We start from the raw sequence: 20,120 nt of genomic DNA, 5'->3' as shown, positions 1-20,120 counted from the left end.
AAGGTTGGTTCAGTACAACCAAAACATAAACCAAAAAACTTTCATCTCATCTCTACTTTTAACGTTGTGTATCCTTTTGAGAGAAAAAACAAGGCTAAGAATGCCATCCTATTTTGAAGGAAAATATTAGACTACCGATCTATATACAAAGAATGCATTAGAAAATTATTTGCTATGGAAGTTACTGAAGTGTTGTTAATTCACTACCTGTAGAATAAGATGACAACCATACCCAGTACCTTCCACATTTACCCCCGGAATACAGGCATAAGCAACGTAATTACTGGCTCTTAAATATTTTGTGTATGCCATAAGATAATACAACACTAGAATTAAGCCATTAAGAAAATACAACCACAAAATAAATAAACACAGAAAAGTGCTGTGGTTTATGTCTAACAAGCATAATTGTAATTATAGAATATGAAATAGCACAAGGTAAAGCTCCTGATAACGTTTGATTGGATAATTTGGTTTGAACAATTCATATTGCTGACAGATTATCGTGTCTGTGGGAAACTTCTTCAAATGATTAATATCATTGGAAAAATGGTGGGATTTCCACCACTCATTGGCCAACCAATGCCACTCAGGCAATGCAAACTGATATGTGGGGAATTCACCAGACCGATCGTCTGCAGACAGGCGACAATATTAGTTCAGACTAGGTTTGAATTTGATTGTTATTTCAAAACGTAACCTTACTTTCTTGGTTTAAACATACGTAATCTGACGACCAATAGGACCATGGTGAGGAACAATCGTTCACAGACCAAACTGAGACGATCGATCGGCCTACTTTAATTGTCCAACGGAATGTTTTGTGAATAAAAGCTTACATGACACAGTGTTAGAACTAACCAAGATAAACTCCACTACAATAGTGAAAGTACCCTTGGATTAACCGGCATCAGATGGGACTTGCGAACACATCATTGATCACACACATTGTCGGCAATATCGACCGACTTGTCATCTATCTTCATTCACAGATCACGTTGTGTAAAATACAATATTTGGGATTAATCAAATCCTGATTCAAGAAGTTGTATAATTATTTCTTAATTTCATAAGTCGTTAGAGACATAAACATTGTTTATAAGATTTTTAAGAAGAGTTATACACGGAAATTCCTGGTTTCCTGGTTGGGTGGCCACTCTGTTTATAGATCACGTGATAAGGAGGCTTGTGTGTCTCAAGGTTGTTGTTCCACTGCATTCAGTAGTTCTCAAGAGATACAACCCTGCTGTTGCACACAACATGCAATCATAAGTTTATCATCAATGAGAACATTAAAGCAGCTGCTATTCAACTCCAATTTTTCTGAAAATTCAGGGCAAGAACCCTTTTGGGGGCTTTGGTAGAATGAGTCCCGGATAGGACGTGAGAGATTAAAACATGCCACATCTGTGCAGACAGCACAGAACAATCACAGCAGTCCGAGTGCTTATTGTATCTGATCGTGAGTACCCATATTTGACATCTGACGTGAACTTCAAATCAGTTTTTTAGAAGTCAATAATTTAGAAGAAATGGGGATTCCAAACCAAAATATGGGGGGGGTGGGGGGGGGGGGGGGTGGGGGGGGGGGGGGGTGGGGGGGGGGGGGGGTGGGGGGGGGGGGGGGTGGGGGGGGGGGGGGGTGGGGGGGGGGAACGGACATATCTTGACTTATGTTTATATGACATTTTCTTTATGAAAACGATAAGTATTATCAGCCACAGAAATTTTTAACACCCGTTTGTGAACACCTTGTATATATTTATATATAGGGCTGATGATGATGCAGACTCCAAATTTGCTGTCTTCTTGTCTACTCTCACTTACCTGCTTGATTGGATCTTTCCTCTAAAGAAGCAAAAATTCTAAAAATAGATCTTGTTGAAGGTGGAGTTGGATGAGGATCTGCTGAATTTGCGCAATCACCTAATTTTGTAATGACTTTTCTAAAAAATATTAACTCTTCACATCATCTGAAGCAATCCTACTATGAACTCACTAAGCAATTCAGGTCTTCTATTCTTTCTTAGAGGGCTAGAGGGCACAAAAAAGTCTCGAACTGTAATAACTCCTTAGAAAATAAGGAAAAGACCTCAAACAGTTTAATCAACAACTCAAGACCCGAGCAGTCAGATAAATCTTTCAAGGCACTCTTTGTGGTGGACAGCACCAAGGAGGTGATTAAGCAAAAGATGACACATCTTCGCTTAAGTTTCTAATCTTGTCACTCTTTCGCAAAAATCTACGCTTTTGTCGAGCGGAGCGCACTACTTCAGTGGATCTCCAACTCTCAAATTGTCAACACATAAAAAATCAAGGTGATTAATTTTCACATCAATTCTCTCAAATAACTTTCAGTCAAATTTTCTACTAGGAGATAAAGTCACGCTGGGTAATCAATGCTTGATTGCCAGGAGCAGTATTGGTCAGTTTATTCTTTGTAGATTGGCATGCTATGGGGATAGACAGGTCCTGCTTGCAGCATAATATATGTATGCATATGTCTTATGCTATAGGCATTTGGGGAGCACTTTTGCCCAGAGACTCTTGCAGAAACAGCTTCTGGCTCTATTAACATATTAACTTTTCCTTCTTAATATGTTTTGCTATCACCCTTTTAAAAAGAAATTCTCATATTCCAAAACCATAAAACTATTTCCTATCCATTATGAAACACTGACCATTTGACTGTATTACGCTGCCAAACTTTTGCTTGTTTACTTTATTTTAGCACTAGCTGAATGATTACCCATGCTTTGCTAAGGTATATAAACACAAACTTATTTCACTTAGTTTATTATGTGCCAACTATTACTGTGTATTGAATACTGTAATAAATGAGTCAGTTATTAATATTTGTAAGTTTATCTCTTAAAATCTCCCTGTATACAAAATTGGTTTTGTGTTCTTTGCATTCCAGAATCACGAGAGTCATGTGGGCTTACTGGAGGCTACATACAGCTGGACATGGGAGAAACAAGGGGCTCCTTAAATCCACTCCAGCTACTTTGAACGATTGCCCTTGAGCTTTATTCAATGTCATAGAAAAACAGAGTTGGACTGGGAACTGCAATCTTTTTAATTGAAACTGATAATCTGAAGGAATCATGGGCCTATGGAGTATAAAGATGGTTTCATCTGTGAATATGGTAGCCTCTATATTTCGGTGCAGTTTGAACTTGGTCTTGTGCCATTGCATAGTCTAGGAGGGATAGGATGCCGTAGTAACATTATCAAAAGTATAGCTTTCAACACAGATTGTGAGGTGATTTCCCGTTAGGCTAAGTCCTTTTTCCAGAACTTAAATTGGATACATCCAGGTAATTTCTTTCTGTCTTTAGGTCTTGAAAGACATCCCAGCTTACTTACATTGCCATCATCCAACTCCTGTTACTACCCATTTCCTGTGTCTAAACGTAAATGTGAGAATTCATCAGTTGTTAGGACACTATTAAAATTTACTCTCATATTATGCACACAAAGATATAACAATGGGTCAAAATAGGATGACAATATATTATAGTTTAAAACTTTTGAGGACATGATGCTTACTACATGTCTTTTCTTAATAAAGTTATCATTAACAAACTGATCTCATTGTAGTTTCCGAAATTTTACAAATAATTGATATAATCCCATGAGAGAACTTTACAACTCTACCCCCCTTTTTTTAACATAAAATTAAAGAACTTTCATATTTTATTTTATTTTCTTTCAATGACACCAGACAATCCTTGCAATCAAGTTTGAAAAATATCCACCGAACAACATAACCAGAAATGTATTCTACTACAGTGAATTTACATCCACATTAGCAGACAGTTCGGCACATAGACCGCACAATAACTGATAGCTATGCTTTATTTGTCAGTTTAGGCTTTTAACATATCCAGGGTATAAAGACCTTTTGTTGTAACTTTCTTTCGTACTCTATACATTTTAGAGTGTTAAAAAGTTTGTTTAAAATCATTGTAAATGTTATTGTGGGGCTACAATTATCCAGCATTTTTACCTTATTACTCTGTAGAAACTGAAGGGAGGCAGAAACAGGGGCACTCAATATTTGTGTGGCAAACCGGACTATTCATCAATTTTTGACGGTATTAAGAAGTTCTATATAACGCCATTCTATACCGTTGTGGTCTTCTTACCAACCTCAGCATGTGGGCTGGATCTAAAAATAAGTTAACTGGATCCTTAGTGATAGAGTGTGGAAAATGTGTTACTATGTGATTTAAAAAGAGCATCCCAACGTAATTACCAAGGATAAATTGCTTTATGGTTCTATCACTGGTCAATGATGCTATCTGGATTTCTGCATTATGCAATATTGAAAGGCACTGCTTTAATAATCCACTTTGCTATTCATGTAGTGGATACATTATAAGATAATGAAATATATACATATTTCAAAAGCAATAACATACATCATTAATACTGAGTAACAAATTAAAATTCAGCTCCTACTCCATTTTCAACTCTCTTGTCTATAATAAAAGTACATCTACCTCTTTACAATTGGACAACAATGATAAGTTGGAATTAGGAACCAACCACTCAGTCAGCCCTTGGCTGCACCAAGCTTCTATCATGCTTGTATCAATAGCCTTGTAACTAGTTTACTAAATTATACGTTTCATGTTGTTTATTTATTGATTGTGTTGTGGTATGTTTATTTATTTTTTCTGTATGTTATATTGTAATTCCCCTGAATATTCCTTCTGGTTAATCAACTTGATAATGAATAAGCTGTGATGACGTCATCAAAATATGTCCTTAATAAATGTACATTTGAGCTGAACAACATATAATTATACAAGAATAATTTATAACATTGAACACATTCACCCGGCAAGTGAGAGATCCGGGTTCAACTCCCGGCGGAGCAAGTACTTTTTGCGATTCAATGTTTATTGAAATTAAATAAGGCTTTTGCCATTTATACAATTTAATGTAAATAAAAGTCGTTTGACAGGTATTTGGTCTTCCGATCATATGTTAGTTTGCTTATTTAAACACATATGTGACAGATACGGCTAAATACAAAATAATTGAATCGGAAAAAGTAAGCGCTCTGTGGTGTAATGGTAGCACATTCACCCGGCAATTGAGAGATCCGGGTTCGACTCCCAGCGGAGCAAGTACTTTTTGCGATTCAATGTTTATTGAAATTAAATAAGGCTTTTGCCATTTATACAATTTAATGTAAATAAAAGTCGTTTGACAGGTATTTGGTCTTCCGATCATATGTTAGTTTGCTTATTTAAACACATATGTGACAGATACGGCTAAATACAAAATAATTGAATCGGAAAAAGTAAGCGCTCTGTGGTGTAATGGTAGCACATTCACCCGGCAAGTGAGAGATCCGGGTTCGACTCCCAGCGGAGCAAGTACTTTTTGCGATTCAATGTTTATTGAAATTATAACATAATAAAAATACTTATACAACATAGTAAGAACTACAAAATAAAATAAATGTCATCTCGGGTGGTGATTTAAATATAAATCTCTTGGATCCAAATCGCAACACAGCAGAATTTAATAATATCATTAAAATCTTTGGCTTGACCACTGAAATCTTTGAGGCCACTAGAGAAACTGAACACTGTGCAACATCTATTGATAATTTTTTCATCAACCTAGATAAAGTAGATGTGCCATTGTTGAATCGTTAATTTCTAATCATCATGAAATCGTTTTTAAAATGTATTCAAACTGTAAAAAATCAAATAGTTAGACCTTAAGCAAGCTTGAACAAAAATATTTTACTGATTTAAAAGCTAGACTCAGAATGGAAAGTTAGAATAATTTTAATAATAAGACATAATATGTAAACAAAAAGTATGAATCATTCATTTAAACATGTTTATGCTTGTCCAATTAAATAAGTAATTGTAAAAGTGAACTATAAAATAGTGTGGCTAAATAATTATATAATAAATTTGAAAAATGAAATGATTGCCAGCTCCAACTCTTGGAAAAGCAACAGGTCTGAAGAAAATAAATTAAGATACACAACTGTCATAGGAAGATACAGAAGTTCAGTTGTATAACAATAGGATCATTAAATCAGATAAACAAAAATAATTTTAAAACATTGTAAATAGTTTTAGAGGAAATAATAGTAAACTTTGTGATAAAATGACATTAGTATATGATAGTATAGAAATTAACAATCCAACTCAAATAAGTGACTTCAAAAATTTTATAAACATTGCTAATAAAATCTAGGTTGAACTTAAGTCAATAATGAAGATTATGTTTTTCCACAAGTTCAGAATAACACCACTTTGAACAAACAGATTTAAGTTAATTGATGAAGCCGTTTCCTCCCTTGCCAGAATCAACAATGTGAACGTTTGTTGGGTTCCTGGTCATGGGGGGATCCCTGAGAACAAAAGAGCTGATGCCCTGGCCAACCGGGGCTCAGCGTCAATTATGACGGGCCCTCAACCGTTCTGCGGTGTTCCAAGGTGTGAATCCTCTAGGGCTGTCTCGAAATGGGTTCGCGCGGAGCATGAGAGAAGGTGGAGGTTGCATCCAGGCTTGAGAATGAGCAGAATGGTTTTACAGTCGCCTTCCTCCAGGGTAGTGTGGGACCTCTCATTAAATAGATCAATGTCTTCTCGGGTTATTGGTCTTATCACGGGGTATGGTCACCTGAGGAAGCATCTTCACAGAGTCAGCATCCTTCAGGAGGATCCGCTCTGTAGAATGTGTGATGGGCAGGATGAAACTGTTGAGCACCTGCTCTTTGACTGCCCTTATTGAAGCAAGTCCCTTTTTAGCAAGGGAGCGGTATGCCATCTTTGGTAGTTTGGACAAAGGTGGTGAATTTCCCCAGGAGGACCTAATAGGTTGTTTTTGGCGGTTTGTGGAACTGCTGAAATCATAGACTGGTAGGCCTCATTGTGTGTTTCCGGGGTGCGCAAAAAAGCCCTTGAGGCTTAAGGGCATGGCAGTGGGGAAAACAAAACAAAATTTATGAAAAATAAATTCAGAAAAATGTACATTTCAGTCCGAAAACCCCGTCTAAGATTGATGGCCTTTGTATAAAGGCCTTAAAATTCTGTCAGAGGGAACAAGTCAATCATTACCTGCATCTTCCCAAAAGCCTGTAAGATTTCCAAAGTCAAGCCTTTATTCAAGAATGGCGATGTTAAGGATGTGTACAACTTTCGTCCGATATTACTCCTAACAGTAACATCAAAATTTATTGAAAACATCGACAACCAGCTGATCGACCTTGAAGCACAAACTTCTTTCTGGTAGAAAGACAGTATTGTTTTAGAAAATCCAAATCAATCAAATTGGTTCTGATTGATTTTATGAGAACACCTGCATTGACTGAGCTGTGGCGGAGACTGTTATGGCTTATTTTGATTTTAAAATACTTTATACATATTTAGAACACGGCACTGAAGAAAAGAGAGTGTGAATGTTTTCTAATTACAAATTCATTATATACTATTCAAGTGTAATTTACTGGTATGAAATGATGATTTTTCTAGACACTTTGTATACACTCATGTATTTCAAACAATTTTGATATAATAAAAACCAGCATACTTTCACACTACATATATTAAAGGTGTATATGTCAGTCGAATTTGGTATTAATCACATTGTTGGAAAAAGAGAAATCATACTTTTCATAATATAAGAATTTGTTTGTACTGTTCTATTGTTCTAGTGTCAGCTGGTGACGATTCATGACACATTGTTACTTTTCCTATTGTGATAAAAGGAATAATTCGAGATTTATTTTCGTGAAATAATACTTAACTGGCTGACAGCAATACTGATGTAAGGTATCTGACCACTAAGACCAATATTTTTTATTATTTAATTTTTGAATATTTTTGTTTATAAACTTCTAATAATCAAGTTTCATTATTTCACAAATTTAAAAAAAAAATGTGTGTGTACCAAAGTGGTACTCACAGTCATGAATTTTTAAACTATATTTTAAAGATATATAAATGTGTTACTCGAGATAGGGGAAATAAAAAATACAATTTTACAATTCTAAAAAAAAAAAACGTAATATACAATTTTAGGTCACCTATGGATAAAATACAATCTTATTACTATTTGTTGAACAATTAAATAGAGTTCACAAAATATTATAATTGGTTTCTGAAGTAATGATAATTTATTTTGCTTTTGGTGGTTGCTGAATGTAAAAGCAGTCTTTGCATAGGAAGATTTCACATTTGAGGCATTTAGTACACACCTTGTTTTTGTTTTCTTCTGTGCTAACTCCCTACCTCCCTCTTTGCAGTTCATTTGGTAGCATCTAGTGCATTTACTTCATGCGTGTAAGTATATCGCCGCTGCTGAGTTTCTACTAAAACTAAGGCTGACTTTTCTTCAGTTCTTTACATAAACCTTCTTTGAACTCAGTTATTTTCATTGGTTTACCTGCTATAGTTTTCAATAAATACAGAACATTTATAACAGGTGTCAGCAAAAGATCTACAGTAATTTTTCTATACCACTTTACTGATCGTCTAAGTGGTGTTCCATGAGAACCCATTTAATCTGAGTAGCCAATGTAAGATTTTGCATTATTGTAGTCAACAGCTGCAATAGGTTTGTTTTTCTTTTTGCAAACTCTCACATAAACCTCTTGCATTTCAGCTCGATGTTTTGTAGAGAGCATTAAAACATCTGTTATAGTCTTTCCATTTTAGGACAACGATATTGACCTCGTTATTTTTAGCTAGAATTTCCCCTTTTTCAATTTTGCTTTGACAATGTCTCTCGAGATTACTTTCCTATTTTTCCTGAGGTTTCCGACTAAGTGAGTTTTGCTTTCTCCTAATGCTCTTGCCAGAGGGCAATATATCATATTGCCCTAGGGAAATATATTATATTAGGCAATACATTATATTGCCTATAAAGAAATTATTATAATATTATTTAATATAATACTTTAAATATTTATTAGTTTAAATTACCCTTTCTTAATAGCATAGCCGTTATTTCAAGGGTATAGTTTACAGTATTAAATGAAACAACTCAATCTTTAATCTGCTGCAATTTCCAATTGACTGAGTAGCAGTGGTACTCATGGCACCATAAAAAAGTTGGAGTGAGTACCAATATGGTATTCATGGCAGTCGACCTATTAAATAACAGTTTATAACAGCTTATTTATATTAAAAACCCGTATAAAATGAAAACACACAATACATTTGCAATATTTCATATATTTATGAAATACATTCATCATAAACTGGTTTACAATGATTTTTCGCTAAAGTAAACATTTGATTCGTCATCCAGTCATTAATAAACGCCCTTTCAGTACAGAACAAACACAAGTAATAAAAATCTAATATACACTTTTTCAAATATAAAATGCTAAAATATCATAAAAATAATCAGGTACTGTTACAGAGTTTTACTTAGCGCTCTCACTATCAGAGTAAAGTGTGTGCTCCATCAGGTGGTCCTTTAAAAGATTTTTGAATCTAATAAAGTTTTTACTTCTTTAATTAATTGTCTTGGCAAATGGTTGTACAGTCTCAGTTCCCTCTAAAATACGTTAAGATGATGTACAAGGTTCTGCAAGGAGGAATTTCTTAGTGAATACCTATGCACTGGCCCATCCAACTCCCCCTGCTCCTACACAGTAATATTATTTCCAATATGTAAATACAAGGAGTGATTTTATTGAATTCTATAAACCATTCTTGTATGAATCTCTAAAACCCATTTTTGTAATCAATTAGATTTTATAATTTTGAACATTTTTCAAGAGTCATAGGAATTACACCAAAAGACCAATCCATATATCAGATGCCAATAAATATAACTATAACATTCAGAAATCAGTAACTTTTGTGTGGTGACAGGGTAGGTTACTCTCAATCCATAGCTTGTTAAGCTCTGTTTTGCTTGAAAGCTCTGGATATGACTTTTCCAGTTAAGAGTTTCATCTAGCCACACCCAAGGATCTGGCATCTCTACTCGCTACAACCTCCCTTGCCCCACGGACTTGAATTTTGTTTCCAGTTCTTTTTGTGAACAAATAAATCAGTTTATATTTCAAAGTGTTATTATTATTTCAAGCCTATTGCGTGAAAGCAAACATGCTTTTTGAAAAGTCTCATTTGCGGATCTCTCCAAAATCAGTGGGATTTTCTCAGATAAATTTCCGTCATCCGCAAAAATAATTACATTCCTGTTACTAATACTCCTTTGAAAATCATTCATATATAGAAGAATTAATATTAAATATTTATAAAAATACTTTTGAAGCCATATTAATTATATTTCTAAAATGTCATGCCATGTAGGATAGAATTATTGTATGATTTATTTATTTGTACACTTCGTTAGGTATAAAATTTAATTTAGGGATAAAGTTGCCTTTTTATATTATCATATTTTTTATGTAACACAAACTTTGTAATTGTAAAAATATTTTAACAGTATTTTTGTGTTTAAGAGTAAAACTATTCATCCCATGACTGTATCTTCAAACTAAATTACAACACATGAATGAACTTTCCACTTTATCTGATGTTAACACTACATAGTCCTTTCTTACACAACCTGGGTCATGCAACTACGCATACATGTATAGCAGCAAGACGGTTACTTAACTCTTTACTTTCTATATTTATTGAATTCTATAAACCATTCTTGTATGAATCTCTAAAACCCATTTTTGTAATCAATTAGATTTTATAATTTTGAACATTTTTCAAGCCAATATACACAATATATGTATATTGGCAATATATAGTGACCAAGTCAGGCTAATTCAAGTAGACATGGACAGGATGAAGTGAATAGATGCTAAGTAAAGGGTTATAGTGGGTTTTGGCACGACCAAACGATCAAACCCAAATTTGTGAAACAGCTACACATGATGCATTCATAATGGTTTTTCATCATTGTGTGTCAACATATGTTTCTTTAAATTTCTATTTTTAGTAAATGCACAATTGCAAAGGGTACACTTATAAGGTTTCTCACCTGTGTGGGTCAACATGTGGGTCTTTAAATTTCCATTTTTGCTACATGAGTAGCTGCAGTGCAAACATTTAAAAGGCTTATCACCTGTGTGATTAAAAATATGCTCTTTCAAACTTCCACTTTGAGAACACTCATAGCTGCAAAGGGAACACTTGTATGGTTTTTCACCTGAGTGAGTAAACATATGTTTCTTTAAACTGCCTGCTTGATTACATTCATAACTACAAAGGGAGCATTTATAAGGTTTCTCACCAGTGTGAGTTAGAAGATGTCTTTCTAAGTTTCCACTCACAGTACAAACATAGCTGCATAAGGAACATTTAAACGGTTTTTCACCTGTGTGTGTTAACATATGTTTCTTCAAATTTCCAACTTTATTACATTCATAGTTGCAAAAGATACATTTATGAGGTTTGTCATCTATATGAGTTAACATGTGTCCTTTAAGATTTCCTCTCGTATTACCTGCATAGCTGCAAAGTGTACAACTATAAGGTTTCTCGCCTTTGTGTTTTAATATATGTATATTCAAACTTCCAATTCTAGCACACTCAAAGCTACAAAGGGTACACTTGTAAGGTTTCTCACCCGTGTGTATTAACATGTGTTTCTTCAAATGTCCGCTTGTGATACACGCATAATTACACATTGTGCACTTATAAGGTTTATCCCCTTTGTGGGTTAACATGTGTATCTTCAAATGTCCACTTCTAGTGCACTCATAGCTGCAAAGGGTACATTTAAAAGGTTTTTCACCTGTGTGGATTAACATGTGTTGTTTCAAATTTCCACTCTTACTACTCTCAAATCTGCAAAAGCCACACTTATAAGGTTTATTAGTGGTGTGGCTTAACATTTGTGAACAAAATTGTTTCATTTGTGTATTCATAGTGTATCTATCAGAGAACACATTTTAAAGATTTGTGTTATTAAGTATATTTTAAAAATTGCTTTCTAATATATTTATCTGCAGATAAATACATTTTACCTTTCTGGTTTACCTTATTATTTTCTACCTTATTAAACCTACTTACTACCAAAGTTTTTGTTCAAACTTTATCTATTATATGTTTCTTTCTTTGTATTAGTAACAAGATATTTGTTTCAAGCTTTTGTTAAGTGGGTCTATATCATTTTTATATTGGCAGTACATTACTTTTAATACTAATGTTCTAATTTACATTTAAGATGCAATAAATGAATACAAATACTGGATTATTGACTAGCTATATCTACTATTCTTGCTGGTAACTGATATTTCACTATCTTTTTGTAATTAAATTCTTATTTCCTGAGTATATAAAAATTAACTTTCACAGCACTGCACACAAGCCAATTGTATCCTCATATTACATCTGAAAATAAAACACAAAGCACAACATTATTATAAAGGTGTGTGTCTTAATTATAACTTAGCAAGACTAAGCTTATGCTCATTGTAACATAATATATATTCTGTCACATCACCACACTTCAAAAACTTAACACCAACTCTGTCTATAACTATAACAATTAAATTTATGTATCTACATTGAAATACAACTGTGTATTTATTATTAAACCTGACCTGAAGACTTCCCATGGTTAGATGAAGATACAACTGCACTTTTAGATTTATTTCAATAAAAATGCATTGATCTAAAGTGCAGCATAGAAGACAGATGAGAGTGTGGCGTATGGCCCAGATCTTAACCTCAGCCAAATTGAAATATGATGTTTTACCAAACCGTCCATCCACCAAAGAAACACAGCTTGACTTAAGGATGTTCTTAAGATTTAATCTTGGCATTTTGCGAGAATACAAGCACTAGTAATTATAAATTATAATAATATTCTACAACAGCAGCTTTAAGGTAATCCTAAACAAATGTAATGTATTAGTAATCACGCAGCAGCTGAGCCAGAATTTACTTCAATAAACGTTTTATGTATGTATCTTGTGATAAAATAATTAATACTAATAGTTAAATATATATATATTTATAATTATACTTTAAATCACTGAATAGTATAAGATGAAACCTGTAATTTAACTATCTATGGATCTATTGTAAAGGCCGCTGGATTCAAAACAGTGCCATAACACCCCTCAAGGTTTAAAGATAAATGACTGCTCCAATACTACAAGCTAAGATCATCTATACTTGACTTTTTTTGGAAACAGGGCCAAACACTTTTTTCCCGAAATTAGATACCATCACTTTGGGGATATGCCATACAACTGCATATAAGAGCATAAAAGATCATAATTAGAAGCCCAATATAGATAGAATGCTGTTTACAAAATAAAATAAAGTTAACCTATTTATAATAACTAAAAATATTTACAACATAAAACATTTTTTTAATTAAGCAAATTTCTATGAAACCCCAAAACCTGGGGTTTACTTTTTATTTATACTTTTGTAGTGTACTTCATATTCCAATTGTTTTTGCTATTTATGAGCCATAGATATATACTTGCGTTTGTTAGTAACAAAACTAATAACTTATTTATAAAATAATAGTGACAACTAGCTAACACTATTTTCGGCATAGTTTTTATTACCTCATGGGGTGTGGGGGTATAAGTACTTGTACTAGTTAAATTTAAATATGTAAACATGGAAGAGATCATTAAAAGTCTGTATTGAACCATCCTTGTACATCCCTTGCCGTGATGTTGTTTGGTAGGGGTTTCAAGCACCACAAAATAAGTTTGGGGAGATAAATAATTAGTTGAATTTCAAGAAAATATACATTGAAACATTAGTTAGAACACATTTTGTAAAAATCAAACAATTCAACAAAGTCATAGTATTCTCCAAAGGGAGGGAGTTGGGGTGAAATGTATGTTATATATTTAGGACATAGGCCCTTATCTGCTACATTAAAAAAAATTAATCATTGGAAAGAAGCTAACCCCCCAAAGACTGAGGTTTACCAAAGTGAACTGCTCTTTAGTGTTGTTTAGATGTCTAGGATTAACTATATGTAATACATTACTCTTCTATAGATACCCTACATTAAAATTTACAAAGTTACAATATGTATACTATATCAGTGCTTAACTCTGTCTATTTAAAAAAAGGCATTTTCCATTTCATTTTTTTGATAGCATAAATACTACCGTTGTTTGATATCTTTTTATGAATATTTTGAATGCAAGCAGAGAATATATTGGATCTGTGTAGCTGTTGTAAATGGTAAATTTGATTATAAAATTCAATCCTCAATAGACTACTTCTTAATACGGCAATGGAAGGCTAAAAATACTGAACCAGCAATATGCCGAAGCAAAAAAGCATACTTTTCACAATACTACTGGTCCTTAACACTATTCTAATTTTCCCAAAATATAACCAAAGGCCAATCCTAAAAGAGTTTAACAGTATTTTAATGGATTTAACGGCTTATCTGATAAAAGATAACTATAGATGTGTTTAACCATTGATTTTATATGGATACAGTATAGGCAAACAAATATTGGGTATCATTAAAGTTAGCGCCCGTGGTTGCCGGCTTATTGATAAAAGATAACTATAGATGTGTTTAACCATTGATTTTATATGGATACAGTATAGGCAAACAAATATTGGGTATCATTAAAGTTAGCGCCCGTGGTTGCCGGCTTATCTGATAAAAGATAACTATAAATGTATTTAACCATTGATTTTATATGGATACAGTATAGGCAAACAAATATTGGGTATCATTAAAGTTAGCGCCCGTGGTTGCCGGCTTATCTGATAAAAGATAACTATAGATGTGTTTAACCATTGATTTTATATGGATACAGTATAGGCAAACAAATATTGGGTATCATTAAAGTTAGCGCCCGGGGTTGCCAATCATAATTTAAACATTATTAACGTACTCTACATGTCTTCCTGAACACAACTAAGAGGTTTTAAGGAGTGCAAATCACAAATAATGTAACTATGCATTTTAATATTGGGAATGGAAATGTCATTTTGTGCTTATATTTGTATATTGTTATCAATGTTTTCCAGTTTTATCTCAATCCAATAGCTTATCTTGGTCAAAACAGCTTAGTATAGCACAGCAACTAACAACCCCCCCCCCCCCCCACATGTAGCCTTCAATGCCTGGTGGACAACCATGGAGTCCATTACCCAACTACCACGGCTCAACTCTAATATCATTATTCAGTTTGGAAAATTGTGTATGTGTAAAGTGTGGATTACAAAAGTAGATCAAACATTAAGAAATTAATTTATTCATATTTTAAAATTGGTCATTGTGTTTTTCAGAGTGAAAGTATGAGTTTGTCATGTAATCGTGTGTTGTTATTATTTTTAAGTCAGGAGATATTTTGATGTGATAGGAAGTTACCACGTGGTTTGTAAGTAGGTAACAAGTAATACAAAATTATAAAGTTATGGTTATGTTAGTTTTTCTCATTTATTAAATTAAAGTTTGTTTTTTTTCACATTATTTATTTGTTTTAAGAAAGTTTGGTTAAATTGTTTGCATTATTTTCAAATTTATTTTTATCCTCACTAATAACAAAAGTTGCATGATTAACCTATTGCAATTATCCTCCTGAACAAAACAATACAAGGTTCAAGGGGATGAAAATACAAATATTGAAGTTGTAGAACATAAAAAGTAGAACTACGTTTCATGCAAGATAGACAATAAGAAGTTATGGTTAAGCGAATCAACGATATTTGTTAACTTTGTAAAGTTGCGTTTCCTAACTTGCAGTAATGACCAGAAGTATTCACATTCAGACCCTTTAAATTTGAACCTAAAAGAGTGATAGGTACTACTTCAAGGGATGTTAATAATTCGTCACCATCAATGCTTATCACTTGTATTAGCCCGATATGGACTTTTGTTCTCAGGTCTAAATTAACATAAATGTTTATTTGAGTCAAAGTACCCCTTATATCAGTATAGTTTTTTTTACTTATCGCAAGATGGCGCAATGGCTGATATCAGCAGCAACCGATATGAAGTTGATTCATGGAGACAATAAGATCTCACAATGCACACATATGTAGAACAAGGAAATATTATTCTGTATGAGAAAAGTAGTTCCAATTTTAACCCTAGGACTATGGAGAATATGTCTGTGACGTCTTTGGATCGTTATTGCTATGCTGCAACTCACGTCTGGGACGTCTATAAACAAATTATTTGATAAATTGTTAGTTTACAAGATATCATGATGATACTGGTACCATAATGACCGTAGTAATTCATTTTCTTAACTTTTATTAAAGCATCAATCTATACAGCGGAAACCACAAAACACCTCATTTTAACTAATCACAGTTAATCGCCCACATGATATTAAACAGGAACTGGAAATTGTGTAACTTCTAGTAGAAATAATCCTTTTTCCATTATGTCCGCCGTTTTATTTTGTGATCCACTTAATTTACCAAATATGTTTCTATAAACCCTCACAAGAGGTAATTTAGAAAGTGAGAAAGACATCTTTGAAAAACATTTATTTTAGCAGTTTTTTATTGCACATACACAGAAAAAGATATGTTGCTGTAGCAGAAGAAATGTACTATTAGTTACAATAATATTTCATGCTACAGGTTGTCACTACAGGCAAATTTCCTAAACAGAAATCTGTCTCTCTCACTCTAAGACAACGGAAGAGTTTGCCCTAGCCATTTTCATGCAGTTTAGCCTAGTCAAGTTTGTGTAGAGTGTTAATAAGTGTTGTGTGATTGAGTATAATTATCTTGTGTAAGTGTATGTTATCAATTAGTGTTATAAAGTTTTGTGATTATGTCTTTAAATAGATAGTGTACAAATAACACTATATTTTGTAAATAGATTTATTTGTCTAGAAAATCATTTTTAGCGATGGGAGCGGCAACATTGAGAAGCATAAAAAATTAAACACTTTCTTCTAAAATAATTACATAAAACTCAGTAAAGCCAAAAAATGTATAAACTGTTCATGTTGTACTAATTGTATTATTTTTTTAGGTTTAAACGACTTTTTGGTACAGTTTTATTCATACAACAATTGACATAAACATTAAAATAAATACTTTATTGAACTAAAAGAGAAATGTTTTTATTGAAACACATCTGGATGTTTTCCTAGAAGTTGTGAGATAATTTGGCTATCAAAAGTCCTTTTATTTGCACACAACTTATTCTATAAAATATTAGGCACTATAAAATTTTGTACAATGTGTTTATATAAAAATAATAATAACTATTTACAATGGACACAAGTCTACTTGTTACTGGCAAGTATGTGTGAGATAACACTGAGGTTGCAAGCCTACTTTGCAGTTCATAAAAATTGTGCTTGAACATTTTCGTTTACCCTCAAAATTCTTTTTCCCTGAACAAGTTGAACAGTCCTTTAGTTTCTCTTCTGGAAGCTTCTCAAGACCGTATTTTCCACCAGGAGCATCCCCATCACCTTCATTTCCAGACTTTCCTGTCAGCTCATCAGTTTTATTTTTCAGTACAAAATCAGTAACACTTATATGCATATAGGTTAATTTATTAATGTAAATTTAGATTTTTATTTTACATTATATGTGAAAAATAGAAAAGTAAAAACATCTACAAATAAAGCCTTATAACAAATATATAAATTTTTTTAAATTACTTTTCAAAATGTACAAAATGTTCTAAAAAAGGTTTCTTATGCAAAACATGAAAAAATTCCACTTTTCTTGAAACATTTTATTTTCTTGTGTAAATAGTGAAATGTTGTATTTTTACAAAAAAAAATGACATTCACATTCTAACATTTTTAGATATTTTCTGTATGCTTATTATATTTTGAGACCTCCTCTAAGTTGTACAGCGTACAAGTTCAGAAAAGAAAAATATATATTTTTGTTTTTTATAGGTTTGTATGTAAATATGTTTGTTGTAAATACTAAATTTTTTTTTCAAAACAAAAGTTGATAAAAACGCAGTATATTGCCAGAAAATTCTTAAAATAAATAAATTTATTATAACAATAACTCATTGCCTAATAATAATTGTCTACATTTAGATTAATTATTTACTAAGGTCACTCATAGCGCTCCAATAAATAAAAAATAATGAAATAAAAAAATATTTGGTCTAGACTAATTTTTATACAACAAATTTAGCCTACAGACCTGTGAATGTAAGCTTAGAACTCACAAATACAAGTTTAGAATTCATAATGCGCAATACTGGTGCGTCACTATGATGGCCATAGTTTTCTCAAAATTATATTGTTTGTTCACAAAATAAACACTTAACTTATAATTCACTTATTCCTTGAAGATATCCTGCCACTTGGTGGCAAATTTCACAAGTTTACTAGTCTTCTAACATTAAAGAAATGTTGCAAACAATGGTTATGTCAAAGGCCTTTTTTCTCAACATATAGTAATGAACAGATTGTTGAAGCAGATATTCCTTTTGAGAAAGAAATTCTGAACACAGTGATATAGCCAAACTCATTCCTAAACAAAATTTCCCAAGGTAAAAGTATAGGGAAAGAATCCCATTTTTACGCATTCTCTTGAAGTGCGCGATAGACACAGCAAACCAATATTGGTATTGCATCTTCATCATTTCGGTGCATACTTATTATGGGGCAGAGTACGATAAGTGGACCCGGTTTTTCTCACTTATTACAATCATCGATACTTGATATATCGAATAACAGAACACTATCAATCGATACCAATATATCTAAAATACTAAATTAAAGTGATATGTTTCTAATTAATAGATATAGTTTAAACAATTACGTAATATCATAAATACTGAAGAAACCATAACCATTAATCAAACGATAAAATTAAGACAGGTGACAGGAAAAATGTCATATAAATAATAAAGAAAATCTAACAACAAAACAAACGTCTTGAAACCGAGAAAGACATCTTAAATCGTCTTTATGTGTTATTTTGTTTAGTTTCTAAAGTTAATATCTTTTTTTATTTAAAAGAAGTTACTTATAGATTAAAATTGTGTTTAGAATATTAAAATGTGTATACAGTTGGTACAGATGATTTATTTATTGTTCAGAATAATTACTATTGATTGATTATATCAATGTGTATAGTAATTAAATATTGTCTGATAATTTCAATATAAAAAACCAGGTGCACTTATCATACTCTAGCCGTATTACGCATATTATTCAATACACTATTCATCAAATTAATCTATGAAACATTCCGATTAATTTGGTATAATATTTGTCCCACTTACGTCTTATTTTCGATAGTAAAACTTTGATTTAAAAGATAACTGCAAATCGACTAGTGGTTCAACATTGGAGAAACGTTTTTAGAGACTAGGTCTAACAGATGGAGGGTTAATAAGGGCAGTGATCAGTAACTGAAATATTTACTGAACAAACAAAGCATAAGATGACAGGTTAATTCAAATTGTATAAGTTTTATCACAAAGGTAATTACATGAATCCTTGGATTTGGTGCATACTTTAGTTGTGGTAAACTTTTCACTGTGTGGCATTTGGTTAAAATTTGACTTTTGTCTCTAATCACAAAAAATTTGTTTTGATTTGTGTGAATGGTTTATGCTAACTTTAATTTATGTAAATTGTCGTACATAGAACTTATTTGATGAATTGTCTGTCCTGTAACTCAACTTTGACTAAACAAATATATTTATTCTTGTTTACACTTGGAAGCTATAGTTGGTGAGCTATCAAGCTAATATTTTATTATGTTACTTACATAAAATAACCATTTTCAATCTTTAAATTTGATATTTTCACCATATATCTCGGACTCGTGCATCAATATGAAATTGTATGAAACATTGTTACCATGTTACCATCCCCATTTAATTTCAATCAATAAATCACATCGTCGTCTGCAATTTATTGAGGAAGAAAACAGTAGCAAAGATTATGATTAGATTAGAATGCCAACTGTTTTTCCCACCACCGTGAAGTTAGCGTCACTTTATCGTCCCAGACCGTCTAGTGCATCAATGTTGCAGTCATCAATCTGAAGGCGTTAACAAAAATTCAAAAACTGAGATAAATTGTATAATACTAATTATAAAAACGATCTTTCACAAAATCAACACAGTTTTTTTCTATTTTATTACTTTCCACAAAGGTTTCCCATTAAATGTGTCATGAATAAAAATCCCAAATATAATACCTAAGT

The 20,120-nt window shown here is 32.5% G+C and overlaps 1 protein-coding gene across 2 annotated transcripts; it reads right to left on the bottom strand.

The window, feature by feature from the left end:
- Positions 1-9,198: 9,198 nt before the first annotated feature.
- On the bottom strand, positions 9,199-19,862 carry LOC124353956 (zinc finger protein 2 homolog). 2 transcript variants are annotated; one of them, XM_046804042.1, is made up of 2 exons: positions 19,680-19,862; positions 9,199-17,419 (listed from the first exon to the last, which is right to left on the bottom strand). In XM_046804042.1, the coding sequence occupies exon 2, from the start codon at positions 11,882-11,884 to the stop codon at positions 10,895-10,897; it is 990 nt and encodes a 329-aa protein (XP_046659998.1). In that variant the 5' UTR covers positions 11,885-17,419; positions 19,680-19,862; the 3' UTR covers positions 9,199-10,894. The 2 variants fall into 2 exon arrangements, with proteins under 2 accessions (XP_046659998.1, XP_046659997.1); XM_046804041.1 differs by having other exon boundaries at positions 9,199-12,350.
- Between the last annotated feature and the right edge of the window lie 258 nt (positions 19,863-20,120).

The sequence above is a fragment of the Homalodisca vitripennis genome, chromosome 2 (genome assembly GCF_021130785.1).
Source record: "Homalodisca vitripennis isolate AUS2020 chromosome 2, UT_GWSS_2.1, whole genome shotgun sequence".
Taxonomy (NCBI): Eukaryota; Metazoa; Arthropoda; class Insecta; order Hemiptera; family Cicadellidae; genus Homalodisca; species Homalodisca vitripennis.
Note: the sequence above shows the minus strand (reverse complement) of the source record. Positions and strands in the feature narration are given on the sequence as shown.